The following is a 16,171-nucleotide window of genomic DNA, read 5'->3' on the forward strand; positions in this document are numbered from 1 at the left end:
CACATGGGCACCTGAGAGCAAAGCTGGATCTAAGAGTATCCCAAAACATGACCTTTAAAGAGAAGTGCAAACCTATAAGGAACAGGTTGGATTCTCTTCTCTGAGCTGGTAGACCATCAGCCAAAAGCACCTCTGCCTACTCCAAACTGAGCTGGTGGTTGTTGTTGGTGTGTCATTCTTCAGAATAGGAAGGGCTTCAAATACTAATAGTTGCTTTATTTTTATTTAGTCTGCAGAAATATAGTGAACTATGCCCAAAGTATTATTTGTACTAAAGTGCAAATTTTTTGGGGGGGGGACCCCAACAGCCGTGTTGTAGCAGTCACATTTATGAGATAGATGGCTTAGGAAAAGTGTCAAGGAGATTGTCTGTTAGAAGAAAAAAGCATACATGGCCTCATTTCGCATTTATGTTGTTCTCATGCCAAATCCAGGAATGGATTTTTAAAAAAACCTGGGCTTAAAGAGCAGTTTTCAAATGAAAAGGAGAGTCAGCAAAAATGCAAGTTGTAGGTGGTGGACCTCACCAAAACCAGGTATGCTGCAGACAACATGTATGAGAAAGGGGGGGGGGTGTCTCCAATGACTCAAGGGAACCATACCACAAGCAGTAAAGAAAGATTTTACACACACTGGAGAGAAAAATAAAGAAGGTTGGTGGTTTTTCGTTTTACATTTTATTAGTTTGTAGTACATCCCAGAAGCAAGCTAGCATTAAGTGCTCTAGTGCTACAGAATGCCAAATAAACGGCCTCTTGTAAAAAATAATAATAATATTATACTGTGTGAGGTTTTATAATGTTATTTTTTTCCACAACAATCATGTTTTATGCATATTAAAACCGCCACAAAAGTTGGCAAAACGTCTGTATTCTTTTTTCAAAAAATGAGGTTTGGTTAAGCCAAATCTCTAAGAGATCTCATCAGTAAAGAAATTTGACTGGAATCATATGGCTGATAAATCAGGCAGTGCCAGATCCATCACTTGGTTGTAACTTTGCAAACTATCCCCAAGATTTTCTTTAGTGCAATTGCTCATACCAGGCCTAAGCAGGTTGAAGATGTGGGTGGGAAAGTGAGTCCCAGGTATTATGGAGCAAAGGGGTGATGGGTGGCAAATGATGCAGGTATATGAAAAGCAGGACAGATAAGATTACCTATACAAGTATGTTATATTTTGGAAGTATTCTTAATGCAAGGTAGTATCCAGGAACTTTGCTATTCTTTTCTTCGCTTATGCTTAGGAAGTAACAAGCTGCTTCTAGACTGTTCTGATTTTTGCTTGGTCATTTTCTTATCTGGGAAACTGTTGCTAAAAGAAAAGGAAAAAAAAAGAGAAAAAATTAATCTTAAAACTGAATGTAACAGAAATGGATAGTAGTTATCTTAAGACTTATGAGTCATAAATACAGTGTAGTCACAGTGTATGGGCAAAGGCTGATTAAAATAAGGCAATATTAACATAGCCAAAGGTCAGAAGAAACCACTCAGGATTCTCTAATCCGGCCTCCTGCATGCAGCTCAGATATTTATTACAAAAATCAAATTCACATACTTGAGTTTAGCTAAAGCATTCATTATTGAAGGACATCCAGTTCTGATTTTTAAGACTAAATCAGGGAGAACTGAGCAACCCCTCTGTCTCAAAAGTTAATACCCAAAGAGATCATTTTGTACAATTTTTTTAACATCCAATTTCTTTATTATATGACACTGCAGGCCTTATTAAGCCATCTATACTGATGTAGGAGAGAAACCACATGTGGTTGTTTTATAATGGAGATGATGAGTTTGTCCTAATGAACAATACAACAATTCTGAGGGTGCCTGACGGGAGTCATGCAGCCAGTATTGTATCTTTTGGCTTTCCCAACAATGGATCCGGACAGGCGGTTGGAAATACGTCACCAAAGTGGGGATTTGAACAAAATAGCCTTAAGCAATAAAAGCTTATGCCCTAACCTCATGCTGTGTCTTTTCAAACATTAACAGTAATCTGAATATATAATATATGGGGGGGAAAGAGAAAACTCAAAATCTACAGATGCTTTCAGTCTCCTGCCGTCCAGCCAAGTAAAGTTGTATCCAACATTAATCACAGCAGAGGCATTAAAATTAAGTCTTGACTAACTGAGGTCCATTGACTGCTATGGGTCTACTCTGAGAGTAGAACTGAGTTGGATACAACGTATGGTCCCAGTGCTAATCAGTAATGTGCTGAAAAGACAGGAAGAAAGTTCTAAGAAGATCAGATAAATGCATTAAAAAAATCTGAAAGGTTAAGAAAATGGTAAAATGTTGCAGAAGTGGAAATGTTAACCGTGATAATGAGGATCAGAAATGGGCAAGCACAGATACAGGGCCTTAAGGGGAAACGTCTCCCCCTTTTAATATTACATAAATATACTAGTGACATCTCGTAACATTTAATTTGAAAAGGAATTTCTGCTCAGTCAGAAAAGGTAATTACATTTTCTCCCATGGTAGGATAAAAACCTCAGATTTCAAAATGTAAAGTGCTACTATAAATAAAGGCTACTATTGTAAAGTCAGAAGACAACAGGAGTGAATGCTGAGGAGGAATTTAAAAAGATAAAAGGGTATATTGATCAAAGCTCAAAAATCTATACACAGTCTGTTATAGTGCTGTCATTTTGAAATGTATTGTATTCATTTATTTAAGGCGCAGGGAACATGAGGCCCACTATTCTACCTGGCCCGTAGTACTATTGCCAGGCCCGGCCCGCTCTTCTCAGGCCACAGCGCTCACCAACCCTGCACCATGCCCTCCTTGACTGCTTTCATCTGACTGGAATGTGCCTGTGAACTATGATAATGTCTCTTTCTTAACTGGCTAAAGAGGTAGGTAGGCAGGTGTCTGCAGAAACCTTTGACATTTTCACTGGCATGAGATGCCTGGAAGGCTGACCGTGAGGGAAATGAGGCCTTTGGCTGAAAAGGGTTCCTCACTCCTTAAGTATTTTATATACTCAAAATATATAAGGATTTAACTTATGGGGGTTTTAAATTTCCAGTGCACCTTCACAGCAAGTGAAAGCCTCATGCTTTCACTAAGACCTACAGAACTGCCTTATACTCAGTCGCGCTGGTGGTCCATCTTGCCTAGGTGCCACAGCCACAGAGTTCAGCAGCTAATTGTTTATTTAATAAATATCTTTCCTTTCTCTCAGTGCAGGGCCCAAGGCAGCTCACAGCATAAATGAAAACAGATACAACTAAAACACCCAAAGAACACAAATATTTTTTGAAAAGCAATTAAATATGTAACCCTATTAAAAACACCACTGAAAACCCTCAAAGTGCACACACATCCACACACACACAAGTGCAACACCCACTCTCAAGAAGACCTCGTCACAACAGCCCATTAGTGGCCTGCCAGTGAAATGAAAGCAAAGCCTGGGCCAGCCTAGCCCCCCATGGAATGGAGTTCCACAACCTGAGAGCAGTCCCCAAGGAGGCCCTCTCTCATGTCCTCACCAAATGTGCCTGTGAAGGTGGTGGGGCTGTGAAAAAGATCTTGAAGTCCAGACAGGCTTCTAGAGGAAGTTAAGGCCCTTCCAATATGGTTCAATGTTCAACCAGACTCAGAGTCTGCAGCTAAGGAAATGGAACAGGTCCAAGGCTCTGAATTTGCTCTTGGAAACTGGGAAACCCCTGAGCCTAAGGCCAACTGACAGGAACCCACAACATACATGTATGTAGGCATACATAATTTTATTTGCATGCCACCTTTCTATAGTTCAAACCGTGATCAAGAAGCTTACATTAAAACTTAAAAAACTTACAAGAAACTTAACAAATGTCAGAAAGATCAATAAACATCAAAAGTACAGAAGCAAAATAAACAATTTCCACATATTATATATAATAATATCTAACAAAAATACAAAAATGAATAACAGCCAAAAAACCCCCACCCTAAACAATATCCTAGTCCAAGAGTTCAGCAGCCTCGGGTTTTTGTAGCTGGAGTCAGAGTCCTGCCTTCCCAGGCCAGGTAGAAAAGGCCTGCAAGGCAGGGAACAGGTCTTCCAGGACTCAAATCCAAGTTGGTCTCTGGCCTCTTCAGCAACCTGCCATATCACCAGGGCCCTCATGGGTGCCTTTCCCTGAGCCTGAGGAAGTAAATGCATCCCACGGTGCCTCACCGGGTCAGGTGTGAGGTTACAGAATGCAACAGGGGGAGGAGTGCTCATCTTCAAGTCAAAGGGTTGGCGCTTTAAGAATCTAAGTTACCACAAGGAGTGGAGGAAATGCTTTAAAATGCTCAGTCTGCTCTCAACCTTCATTGGAGCACATTGCTTCCTAGGAGCTATCCATGGTCCTGCAACTCTTGAGCTGCCTTAGCCCATGGGATCCTGCACCAGGTCGGTGGCAATGTACTCTGAAAGGCAACAGTTTCAGTGGTAGCCAATGTGATGCCCTCCCCAGTTGTTCTTGGACTACAACTCCTATCATCCCAAACCTTTGCTGATGGTGGCTAAGGCTGATGGGAGTTGTAGCTCAACTGTGTATCTAGAAGGCACCATGGTGACTACCTTTTTTTAAGTCTCAGAGAGCGGTCTTTCCAGATCCTGTTTTTCAAGGGCACTTTAATTAGAGAGGTTGGACTTCATACATGTTTGATACATGTGCTATCATTTAGCTCCGGCTCCTCCCTGTGACACAAGGAGCTACTTGATTATATGCCAGAATAAAAGACCATGTAGCTCAGCTGCCACTTTCAATGGCCTCAGGCAAAGTAAGTTCTTTCAAATATCTGTTCTTCCTTTTATGTCTCATTTGTCCATGGCTAGCGACATTCCCAAATTGGTCCTCCATTTGTATCTCAACTTTCCTTCAATGCATTCAAGGCTGTTGAGAACAAGCTGCTAGGGAACATACAAATAACCGGAGGTACTCTAGATGAAAATGGTTACGGAGATCAGGTCAGTAGCCATTCTAATGACTGGGACCCGATGACGTGGATGAAGCTCTTTTGCCTATCCATCCCACTACTTGCTCCCTCAACCCCTGCCCCTTTTGGCTTGTTCGTACAAGGCAGAGAAGCTGACAGAGTGGGCTCATCAGGTGGCCAAGTATCACTGAGTGAGGGGGTGGTCTGCACCACTTTGAAAGAAGCAATGGTGCATGTGCTCCTGGAAAAGAAACCTTCCTGAAGATATTTGACAACTACCAGCCAGGTGCTAATACCCTCCCCCTTTTAGGAAAGGTGCTTGAAGCAGTGGGGGTGGTTCAGCTGCAGGCACTGTTGGGGAAAAACTGGACCTGTTCCACTCTTCTTTTCCATTGCCAGGTAAGGGTGTTGAGATCACCACGTAGAACCCAGTTAGTACTGCCACAGCCTGGTGATCCAAAGCAGGCTTCCATATTGATGCTCCATCAGCTTTTGGAGACACAACTGCTTAGGCAAGCATTCCCCTGATCTCCTGACATGCTTTGTTTTCATTGCTGCTTTAACTCTGAAACTCGATGTTTCAGCTGGCTTGTTTTCTTGTACGTTTTCTATGTGCATGTTTATTTTGATGCTTTGATGAAATAATTTCATTGCGCATTGCAATTATGTGTCTTTTGTAACTGGTTTTTATACTTATATACCACTTAGAAGCCATCTTAACAATTAAGCGGTATATAATTGAATAAATAATAAGATGGCAGCGTTAGCAACAATTTTGGTAAGTAATCTGGAAGAGGCAATTGTCTGGACCCAATGAAGCATGAGGAATTCCATGGCATATCTGCTCTCATATTCTGTACAGTAATGCTAGGAGTCTTTCTGGGAACTCCCTCCCAAGAGAGGTCTGCCCCATCCCCTTTTTAATAGCCTTTTTTAAGTTGATGAAAACTTTCCTTTTGGATTTTAAATGACTGATATATTGACTTGGTTTTTGCTGTCATGGGTTTCTATATAATTTTATGACTGCTGTGTGCTTTTTTTGCTTTTTTAGTATTAGTTTATTAAGTGAGGTTTCAGAATGTTAATTGATGGTTTCACCTCTGATGGTGGGTGTCCTTGTACTCATCTGATTGTCTGAAGTGAATAAACAAAGTTTCCAAAAATAACTTCCTTATCAAATAATTGAAACCGATTGCAGAGCTATAACAGCCAAGAGAGCCATGAAGTGTACTTACACTAGAGAGAGAAAGAGAACCTTATTCAAAGAAACTTAACAGTCCCTGAGATTACTATCATTTCCCTGTTACCAAGTGGACAGGCAACTATGGACTCACAAGCTCCACCATATGATTCCTCTTCATTGCTATTATTTTATAAGAACAGTTTTTACACACAAAATGCTTTCATTTTGCTCGCCATTAAAAAGGATGTTTCCATACTGGGGCTGAAGGTCAACCTTTTACTCAATGAACTAGGAGAAAATTCTATTTTCACAGAAATATAGAGTGGTGGTGTTGTTGTTGCTGTTGTTGTTGTACACCAGAAAAATGATTGTGAAATGTATGCCACTTATTCCTAAGTGAGACGACTTCTTAAATCTGCAAGCCAGTTTCCAGGAATCCAACATCACAGTTTATGCATCATTTCAGTTCTACTGCCAAAGGTTGCGCAGGCATCCAGCGTAGCTGTGCCAGACTGGATCACATCAAATTAACACGTAAAGCACTAACTATGCATAATCCCAGAAGGAATGTCTTCCTTTATGGTCACTAATTCCTAGCACATGGTTGCTTCTTCAACTGCACGACAGTAATTGAACAAGACAATAAAAATTGGACAGAAAACAGAAATCACTGATCTGAAAGTCTAAACATGGCATTTCCCCAAATCAGAACTGAAAAATAAATTTGCTGTTTCGTGCTAGAGGAGAACTGTTGTACACCTTGCTGTATAGCTTGGATAAACATGTGAAGCAGTGGAAGATGAGTTCTAACAAGAACTCAAAAGATGCATCAAACTTTGCTACAAAAGTTGCTCAGCTAAAATGCTCTACTAATGAAATTTATAATTGCTGATGTGCTAATAAGTGTGATTTTTTTTAATAAATAAAAAATTAGGATGTGAGTCGATGTGAGTTCTATGGAAATCAATAGACACAATAACTTTGAGCAAATTAAATTAGCCACAGGTTGGAACGAAAGGCTTTCTGCGTATACCTGTAGACGATCTCCTAGTCATTCATGCAATCCTCCTTTTCAAGAGATCTGCAAGTGCATTTTTTTATGGTGACAGAACTATCATGTTATTTATTTGAACAGAACCACAGCATCTGCAAAAGCCCATTTTACACAATGGAAATAACATGTCTCTCTCTCTGCTTCCTGGAAGAAGCTGGTAACCCAGAATGGCTCCCAGCTCAAGAAGGAAAACATGCAAGTGAATGAAAAATAGATTTCTACAGCCTGCATCTTTGCCTGTGCAAAGAATGCACAATTCTTTTATAAGGAAACCAATCTCTCTTCATTTTAAGTTATTTCAAACTTTCTTCCTTCTTTATTTTTTCTGCCAATGGATGGAGACTTGTTTGCTTTAACTTCTGAAACTCGTTGTGACAACCACTGGGAAAAAGTCATGACCCACCTGATGAAGACCAATGATTTAGAGCATGAGACCCTCACAGTCATGCTTGTTGGAGAAACAGGAGAGGGCCTTCTTGGTGGCTACTCCCAGACACCAGAATTCCCTCTCTTGAGAAGCTCCTTGCTTTTCTTTAAATTTAAAACAATGATTTTCTTTATCCCAAACTGTGGATCCAGACCACTCTGAATGTCCCTTCAGCTCTTAAATACGAAGTATGCCAATAAAATTGGATCTTCGGCTGATGAAAATAAATAAAAGACTTAAGCACACTGAGCTCCAAAGAAATAAACTCGCCCCAGGTCTTAGTAGGTCAGGATCATCTTCCAGGTTGTGGTTTCCCTGTGCAAATTCTGTCCTAATTCAGCATCACCAGGACTAACCTTGCAGACAGTGTTTTGAGCCCAGTTTGAATTGCATTTCAAATTCTGATTAGTCACAGAGATGGAAAATGTTATATGTGCATCAAGCCTGCACCCACCAGGATTCGTCATGTCACATTTGAATGGATCCTGAAATCTTTCATGAGACAACAAACCAGTGTATAGTGGATAATCTCCCCCCTGACGTATCAAAATGTATCGCAAAGGTCCTTTAGGTCTGTCTCTCAGTTCTGCCTAACAAAGGAACATATAATAATAAGAAAAAACACGGCACTGCTACTACATCCACTAGAGTCTACAGAATAGCTGGAATGTTTTTTTATACCCAAAAAGGGGACTTCTGTTATTGCTGCTAGCTTAGCTGTCAAAGTAAAATGTGTCATCAAAGTAAAATCATAAATTGCCTTTAGTAGAAACACAAGTTGTTTGATGAACTACTTACAAAATAAGCTGTTCTCTAAAAATGACTGCTGAAAGCTAAAATATTCGCACTAAAACATGTTGCATTAGCAAATAGGTGGGTTGCTTCTTTTGGTGGGGGAGAAAGAGGAAGAGGAAAGAGAAAGAGAAAGAGAGAGAACCATAGGAAAACCTTACAAGGCAAATCCATAACAATCCAAGAAGCACACACATGCATACTTCATGTGGCTACAACTGTCCTCCAAAATGAAGGGTTATCTTTCATATAAGCAAGAATCTGGTAGAATTTCAGCTACTACTGAACTGGAAAATAGTATTTAAGCATTGTAGCAAAACTACCAGAAGCTTTACAATGAAATGCTTGCTTTAGCTGAGTTTTCTGAATATCTCTGAATAATTCTGTTCCCAAAACCATTACATTTCAGTTTCATTGTCTGAACATTTCCCATTGTTTGTGAGTCACGATTTTTATTTTTGTTTCTTATTTTCACTAGCAGCAAAGAAAATACAATTCCAAGAATCAATTTTGTTGGGATTTTAATTTTACCAAGGAATGCGTCCTTGAAATAAAAACCTGGCTGATGGTTAAATAAATGAAAAACACACAGCTGTCTGATGAGCATTTTTCATCTGATTTACATTTTCATTTTATTCAATTGATGATAAATTGTATGGCCTGGAAAATCTCAAAATGTTGTATGCATTTAAATTCCTTGATGTGCCCAGCCCTGAAATTTACAACACAGCAAAATCAAATGATGTAAAAATAAGTCTAACAATAGGATTTTTCAAATGTCACTAAAACAAACACAAACCCTGCACCAACTAAATTAAACCTTCCATAAATCCACGGCCCTTCTATCCACTAGAGAGCAGGGATAACTAACATGGTGCCCTCCAGAACTTGTTGACTACAATTCCCATCATCCCTGACCATTAGCCATGCTGGTCGGGGCTCATGGGAGTTATAGTCCAACAACATCTCTAGGGGTCACCATCTTGGCTACCCTACACTAGAGAAACAGACTATCTACATGGGGATCAGGTCCAAAGAGATCAAAGCAAGTAGGTTAGGAAAGAATAATGGGTTCTGGAAAATATCCATGGTAAGACTTGGGGAGGAAGCGAAGTACAAAAGTTGCGGTCACACTTGGACAGCTATCTTCTCCTATGCCACCAACGAAGATCAGAATGAAGGCAAATCTGAAGACAAAGATGGCAAACTTAAGGAGCGTTCTTTGTTGATGTTAAAACTTTGCATGGTTTACAAAAGAAGAAGAAGAAAAGAAAATAGGGTGGGTGGGTACAAGATAGCTGTTTATTCCGAAAGGAGTCCCATGTAACCAATTTACATACTGACAAAGACGGGGCATAAAATCCAACTAATCAAAACTGTAACAATTCACAGATTCTCACCCGTTTCATCCTATTAGTTGAATTATGATAACGCAGCTTTGAATGCCCTGTGAGACATTTTCCATTGTAAGAACAGGATGCTTACTTTACTCAACGGATCACTGGCCTGATCCAGTAGGCTCTTCTCATGTTCTTATGTCCTGTGAGTGCTTTAGATGAATGCATTCCAGTCTTGGTCTACAAGGTATGGAGCATTCCCTCAAGCTAACTAACTGTCATTAAGTTCAAATCCCTCCCCCCTTTTGTAATGAGGTGTGGAGAACTAAGACTGATGTTGGCTTTTCCGATATAGCTTTTGGAAGCCTAGTTTTGCATGCAGGATCTAATCTAGATTACCTGTGACTTCTACCTACTGGATAGCTTGTATCTATTGAAGGATCTGGAAAAAATCAAGATCTTCCTCTTCCACTTACTACTACCTGCTTCTCTTGGTTTCTTTGCTCCGACTCTAGAACTGCCTCTGGGTGCAATGGCAGTCATCTATTTAACACATACCAGTTTGAAAATGTTTGTAACAAGCACTTTTTGTGGAGCCTTCTGGGCATAACACCTTGCTCCAGACAGTGAAGAGAAGCACTTGCCTAAAGATTTGTGAAATGTTCTGCTTTCTTATTCTTTTTACAAGTTTTAGACCTATTTTCTTCCTTTATGTCTCGATGCCAAAGGGACCCAGATTTCCTTTAAAATAAACTCAATATTACTTTTTAATTGCATATTCTGCCTTGGGGTTTTTCGAGCAATTGTGCACTGACGCCATCCAGATATTATTCATGTATCCAGTCTGGTACAGTCTGGAAGTATCATGCACACTAGACTGATATATAGAAAATATTAGGGTTTTTATTATATTTATTTTTTACACAAGAGGATTTTTGGAGGCTTTCCTGCAGCCTCTGGGATTTTCATTTTTAGGAAATTAGGTGGAAGGACAGAAAGGTCAGGGAGAAAATCCTGTTTCATCACCAACAACACTGCCACCGTCTTCTAAAGCACAGGGCATTTTCTAAGCCCTGATCAAGATTAACAGTTAAAATAGTCCCTGCCCACGAAATCACAATCTAATAAAGAGAAAGGGAGAAAGTAATGGAAAGGGGGAAGAAAGCAAACAAATTCAGGTCCCTGTGCTTGAAGCTAGATAACATCAGCATTATGAGATCTAGTCAGGTGGGCCTTCCTGCATATGCTCAGTCCTCTGTCAGCCCTCAGCCTCTGGCTAATGCCAGAATCCAGCTCTGAGGTCCCGGGGAGACTGGTTGCTGGGGTCAAATGTTCTTTCTGGAAGGGTGGGGGAATCAAGCTCCCAGCTGCTGTTCCTTCTCTGGCCAATGGATGGCGGCCAAGCTAATATTCGTACCATTGATGTCCTTCCTGAGAGGAAGCCACCCCATTAGCAAAACAAATTTTTTTGCATCTGCTTACAGTTGATGGCGATCAAGTTCTGAAACTAGATTAAATTAGCGGTTTAATCCAGTAACAAAGAAGTACTCCAAAGTGGTGTTGAACTGCCTATGGGAGCAGACAGGGGGAGCAAAGCATGTCAATCATGAATGCAGTTGTTGTTGTTTAGTTGTTTAGTCGTGTCCGACTCTTTGTGACCCCATGGACCAGAGCACGCCAGGCACTTCTGTCTTCATGAATGCAGTTAAAGGTAAAGGTACCCCTGCCCATACGGGCCAGTCTTGACAGACTCTAGGGTTGTGCGCTCATCTCACTCTAGAGGCCGGGAGCCAGCGCTGTCCGCAGACACTTCCGGGTCACGTGGTCAGTGTGACGATGCTGCTCTGGCGAGCCAGCGCAGCACACGGAACGCCGCTTACCTTCCCGCTAGTAAGCGGTCCCTATTTATCTACTTGCACCCGGGGGTGCTTTCAAACTGCTAGGTTGGCAGGCGCTGGGACCGAGCGACAGGAGCGCACCCCACCGCGGGGATTCGAACCGCCGACCTTTCGATCGGCAAGTTCTAGGCACTGAGGCTTTTACCCACAGCGCTACCCGCGTCCCTTCATGAATGCAGTTACCTCTTGCTAACTTAAAAAAAGAAGAGATGGGGGCCCTAAGACAACTGAGCAAGGAGAAAAGCGGCAGAGAATAGAAGCCACAGCCAATGCATAGAAAGGAAGGGACAGCGCATGTGTTGTCCTCTAGATTTTGTGGGGCTACATCTCCTCTCATCCTTGGCCACTGGCCATGCTGGTGCAGTTGGTGGGGTCCAACAACATCAGGAGGAAAGTATGTGGGTTACCACAGCTGTAAGGGGGCAAAATGCCAGTCCGTGTGACAAAATCGTGCAACCGTTTCCCCCCTTCAATTCTCTTATCATTGTGCTATCACATATGAAGTTGGCTATTAAAGACAGATGCAGGGCTACCTACTGGAATTATTCAAGGCTAGCAGTTGGAATCCAAACTTGAATCACAGTTTGACAGTGTATTGTAGGCCTTCAAAGAAATGCACTCTTTTGCAGCTCTTAAACTCTTCTTTAATGCTTAAACTAGAAACTGCTCTCCTCAAAACTTCCTCTATTTTTGGTCCGCATTCATGCTCATTCCAAGGGTCTGGAGCCAAGCAAACAAGACATTTGCCTACTGTGTTCAATTTACTGGCGTATTTTGTGCTTGTCGAACTACCAACCCACTCCAGCGTTTTGCTTACGTAAGTTGCAACAGCAGCCAAAAAATTCGGATCTAAGATTATTCCCCCCCCCCCCCACCAAGGGAGATCATGTCTGACATCAAATCGATAAAGCTAAAAATAATTTTTGACACATAGCATGGATAGATGGTAAAGGTAACTAATTCTGTATCTGAATGTGATGTTTGGAGAAAAATAAGACAATTGATTTTTTACTCCAACTTTCTTTTTTTAAAAAAAACTAACTTGATTGAACATTATTCCAATGGCACAGTTTCATTTGCTTTTTCCAAGAAAGCATCCACTGAGCATTCTTCATGGCAAGGAAGAAAATTATGTGGAGATTACTTTAGCATATTAAGAAGCCAGAAATATTTTTTTTAAAAAACTGGTTTTACATAAACATCACTGAGCAGAGAAGTTTGCTTTACAAATGCACAGAACAACATAACAAATATTTAGAAACCTATCCATCACCAGCCTGTGAGATTGACAATTTAGAATTTCATATTCTTATAAATGTGTAAATTTAATTTTTTTTGTTTTGTTTCAATCTTTCAGATTTCATTACCTGGTTTCTTACGTGCTCTGGGGTGGGGATTAACTATAATTTGGGGATTTAATGATTCACCTTAAAGACTAGTAAAACAGAGATTTGTATGAATTCCCTCTCACTATACTAATCCAGTGATAGTTTTGATATTGCCATGGAATATCATAAAAAAACCCATCCGTTCTCCTAAGTCTCGAAAGAAATGCAAATGTCAGGCAGGCAATGACCCTCCTCAGCCGAAAATCTAAGAATCTGAGTAGCCCAGCTACAGAAAAACAGGACCGTCCGAAGATTGCAGTACACAGCACTGAATCTCTCTGCTGCCCCTTTAACTAGGTAAGGAGCTGGGCAGACCAAAAGTGGAAAAGAGGCAAGACATGGGAGGGGAAGACTCAAGGCGAGGCTGTCAGCAGAAGAAAAGGGAAGCTGCTGACACAACTCCAGCAGGTTCTTGGCAAAGGGAGTAGGAGTCTTGAGCCTAGGAGCACAGAAGGCACAAAGAGGAAGGAAAGATCAGGTGGGTGCCTTTAGCGCAAAAGAGGTGGTCTGAAATAAAGAAAGGGTAAAGAGCATGGCTTGGGGCTTCGGTGGCGAGCTAGGAGAGGGAAGAACTAGGCAAGCTAGGTTCAGGGGGGGCACTGGGTTATAAAAACCTTATAAACAGAGAATAATGAAGAGAGTACACAAGCTTTGAGAGTAAGGGAGCCACCAGGAGGTGTCTGGAGTAAAGGCAGACTCAGGGGCTCTCAGGATCCGGGGGATCTTGGCATAGAGTTAAGGAACTTGTCCCAGGACGGTTGGAGAGATTGGGGGGGGGGTGAGGGTTCAGCATTGACTGTAACCTATCTTTCAGATATTGTCCCAACCTTTTCCAGTTCTAATTATGATTTATCATGTGCTCGTATATAGTAGTGGAAAGTAGTTTTGATCACTAAAGTAGCAAAACATATATACAACTAAGGATTCTTATCTACAGTGCAAATATATTCTGGAAAATACCGTAAAAATATTGAGCAGAGGCACAGAGGCATAGCAAGGTCAGGTGGTACCCGGTGGCGAAATTTTTTTGTCATCCCGCCCCCCCCCACACACACACTGACGACTCGGGGTAGGCTTGGGAGTTGCATGCGGGTGGCGCGTTGAATGTCACCCATGTGTCGGCCACCCATGACTCCAAAGCCTCCCCTGAGCTGTCAAAATGAAGGCAAAGCGGCGCAGCTCCCCCCTTCCCCCAATGGCTCAGGGTGGGCTTGGGAGTCGCAGATGGGCAGTGAGCCAAATGTCACCCCCCTCAGCAATGACACCCAGGGCGGTCCATCCCCCCCACATCCCCTTCCCTATGCCTCTGCATATGCAAACTGAAAAATACTGTTCTAAATTTGTGCTAAAAATGTCACTCTATTAATATGGCTGTTTTTAGTCTTTGTGTATTTTAAAGTAAAATTGTTGTGTAATTTTATCTTTTTTAAAGTCCCGTGGCCATCCAAATAAAATGTTACGGTTCTTTCCAGTTATAATTTTTTAAAAAAAGATTTTTCAACTATAAACTGAGTTCAGCCACCTCTGCAGGTCATTCACAAAGAAATAATGGATCACGTGGTGCTGCTTCCAGCAGGTAGTTCCAGTAAAACATATTAATATACTAAATGCATTGCTCTCCTCCAGAGATTCCACTTAACGGCAATTCAGAGAAGGAGCAGTCCACGCAGTAACAACTGGAAAGGGAGGAAAAGCTCTGCCTCTTGTATTGGAAAAGCAATTTTCACAGCTTTCTCACCATGGCCAACTGTGCATCACAAGCTCACAAACTCTTAGTCGTGAGGGTGGGCAGAACATTGCGGCCACCTCTGAAACTTCTTTTGACATTGTAAATATTAAAGCATAAAGAACTGGAAAAAAGAAATGACCAAGAACTCATCTAAACCAGACTTTCTCAACATGGAGCTCTACAGATGTTGTAAGCTATATAGCCCCATCATACATGTGGAACATACCAGGTTGAAGAAGGCTAATCTAAACTGTATATCCACACTGATCTTTTCAATAGGCCAACTGGCACGGTCTAGAGCAGAGGTTTGCAAACTGTGATCCAAGATTCATTCAGGTGATCTACAGCATGTCTGTAAAAATGCAGTTAAAGATTATACAGCATCTAGCACAGCACATTGCAATTGCTACAATGGGCAGAAAAGTGGTCCATATTACTGGAAAGGTTTGGGAACCACTGGTCTAGAGACACACAATGTAGTTCTATTAGTGAACCAGGTCTGACACTGCAAGCTGCCTGAATGGGAGACTTTACCTGGGCAAAAGAGTAGCATCCACCGTAGTTAATGAACAAAACCATTCACCTCATTTACAGACTGAGGCTTCATCCTATGCATACTTACCTGGGAGTAAGCCCCATTAAACACAGTGGGATTTACTTCTGACTAAACCCACATGGGTTTTACAGTGCAGCCATCTTACATATTCTTGTAGAATGACTTAAATTGCTGCTGAAAGAAGTAATTATTTCCTCGGAGGATTAACATTTGTTAATATGGTTTCGGATGCAAAACCCTCATTTGTGTTCTCTCTTGAAACCACCCCATCCCTTAATATCCTTGAATAAGGGTGCTGCATTCTGCGTCATACTAGAGCAGATTGGATCAAAATGATTATTCTACAAAAGAACATTTCTGCCACACAATGGGAAAAGCAAAAGCAATTTAAATTTTACACATGCTTTCTGCCTAATTTGGTGTTGAGCAAACTACCTCCCAAGTGATGTTATTGCACTTAGAAATGTTATTAGCTACCATCTTCCAAACTTCTAACTGCCAGGTTCACATCAGCCTCGAAATCTTACTGACTTGGAAGAGGCTCTGCAAAGAGGAGTGGGACAAAATACCTCCTGAGATGTGTGCAAACCTGGTGGCCACCTACAAGAAACGTCTGACCTCTGTAATTGCCAATAAGGGTTTTGCCACCAAGGACAGATCGTGAAGCTGAAGTTCCAATACTTTGGCCACCTCATGAGAAGAGAAGACTCCCTGGAAAAGACCCTGATGTTGGGAAAGATGGAGGGCACAAGGAGAAGGGGACGACAGAGGATGAGATGGTTGGACTGTGTTCTCAAAGCTACTAGCATGAGTTTGACCAAACTGTGGGAGGCAGTGGAAGACAGGAGTGCCTGGTGTGCTCTGGTCCATGTGGTCACAGAAAAGT

The 16,171-nt window shown here is 41.5% G+C and overlaps 1 protein-coding gene across 3 annotated transcripts in view; it reads right to left on the reverse strand.

Moving 5' to 3' along the window:
• Positions 1 to 661: 661 nt before the first annotated feature.
• RAD18 (RAD18 E3 ubiquitin protein ligase) overlaps positions 662 to 16,171 on the reverse strand; it is a 111,292-nt gene continuing 95,782 nt past the window's right edge. For all 3 annotated transcript variants that reach the window (XM_083426060.1, XM_083426059.1, XM_083426061.1), the window contains one exon: positions 662 to 1,312. In XM_083426060.1, coding sequence (XP_083282186.1) covers positions 1,219 to 1,312 — 94 coding nt within the window. In that variant the 3' untranslated portion in view covers positions 662 to 1,218. The remainder of the gene's footprint in view (positions 1,313 to 16,171) is intronic.

This window comes from Podarcis tiliguerta, assembly GCF_965153285.1.
Source record: "Podarcis tiliguerta genome assembly, chromosome: 2".
Lineage (NCBI taxonomy): Eukaryota > Metazoa > Chordata > Lepidosauria > Squamata > Lacertidae > Podarcis > Podarcis tiliguerta.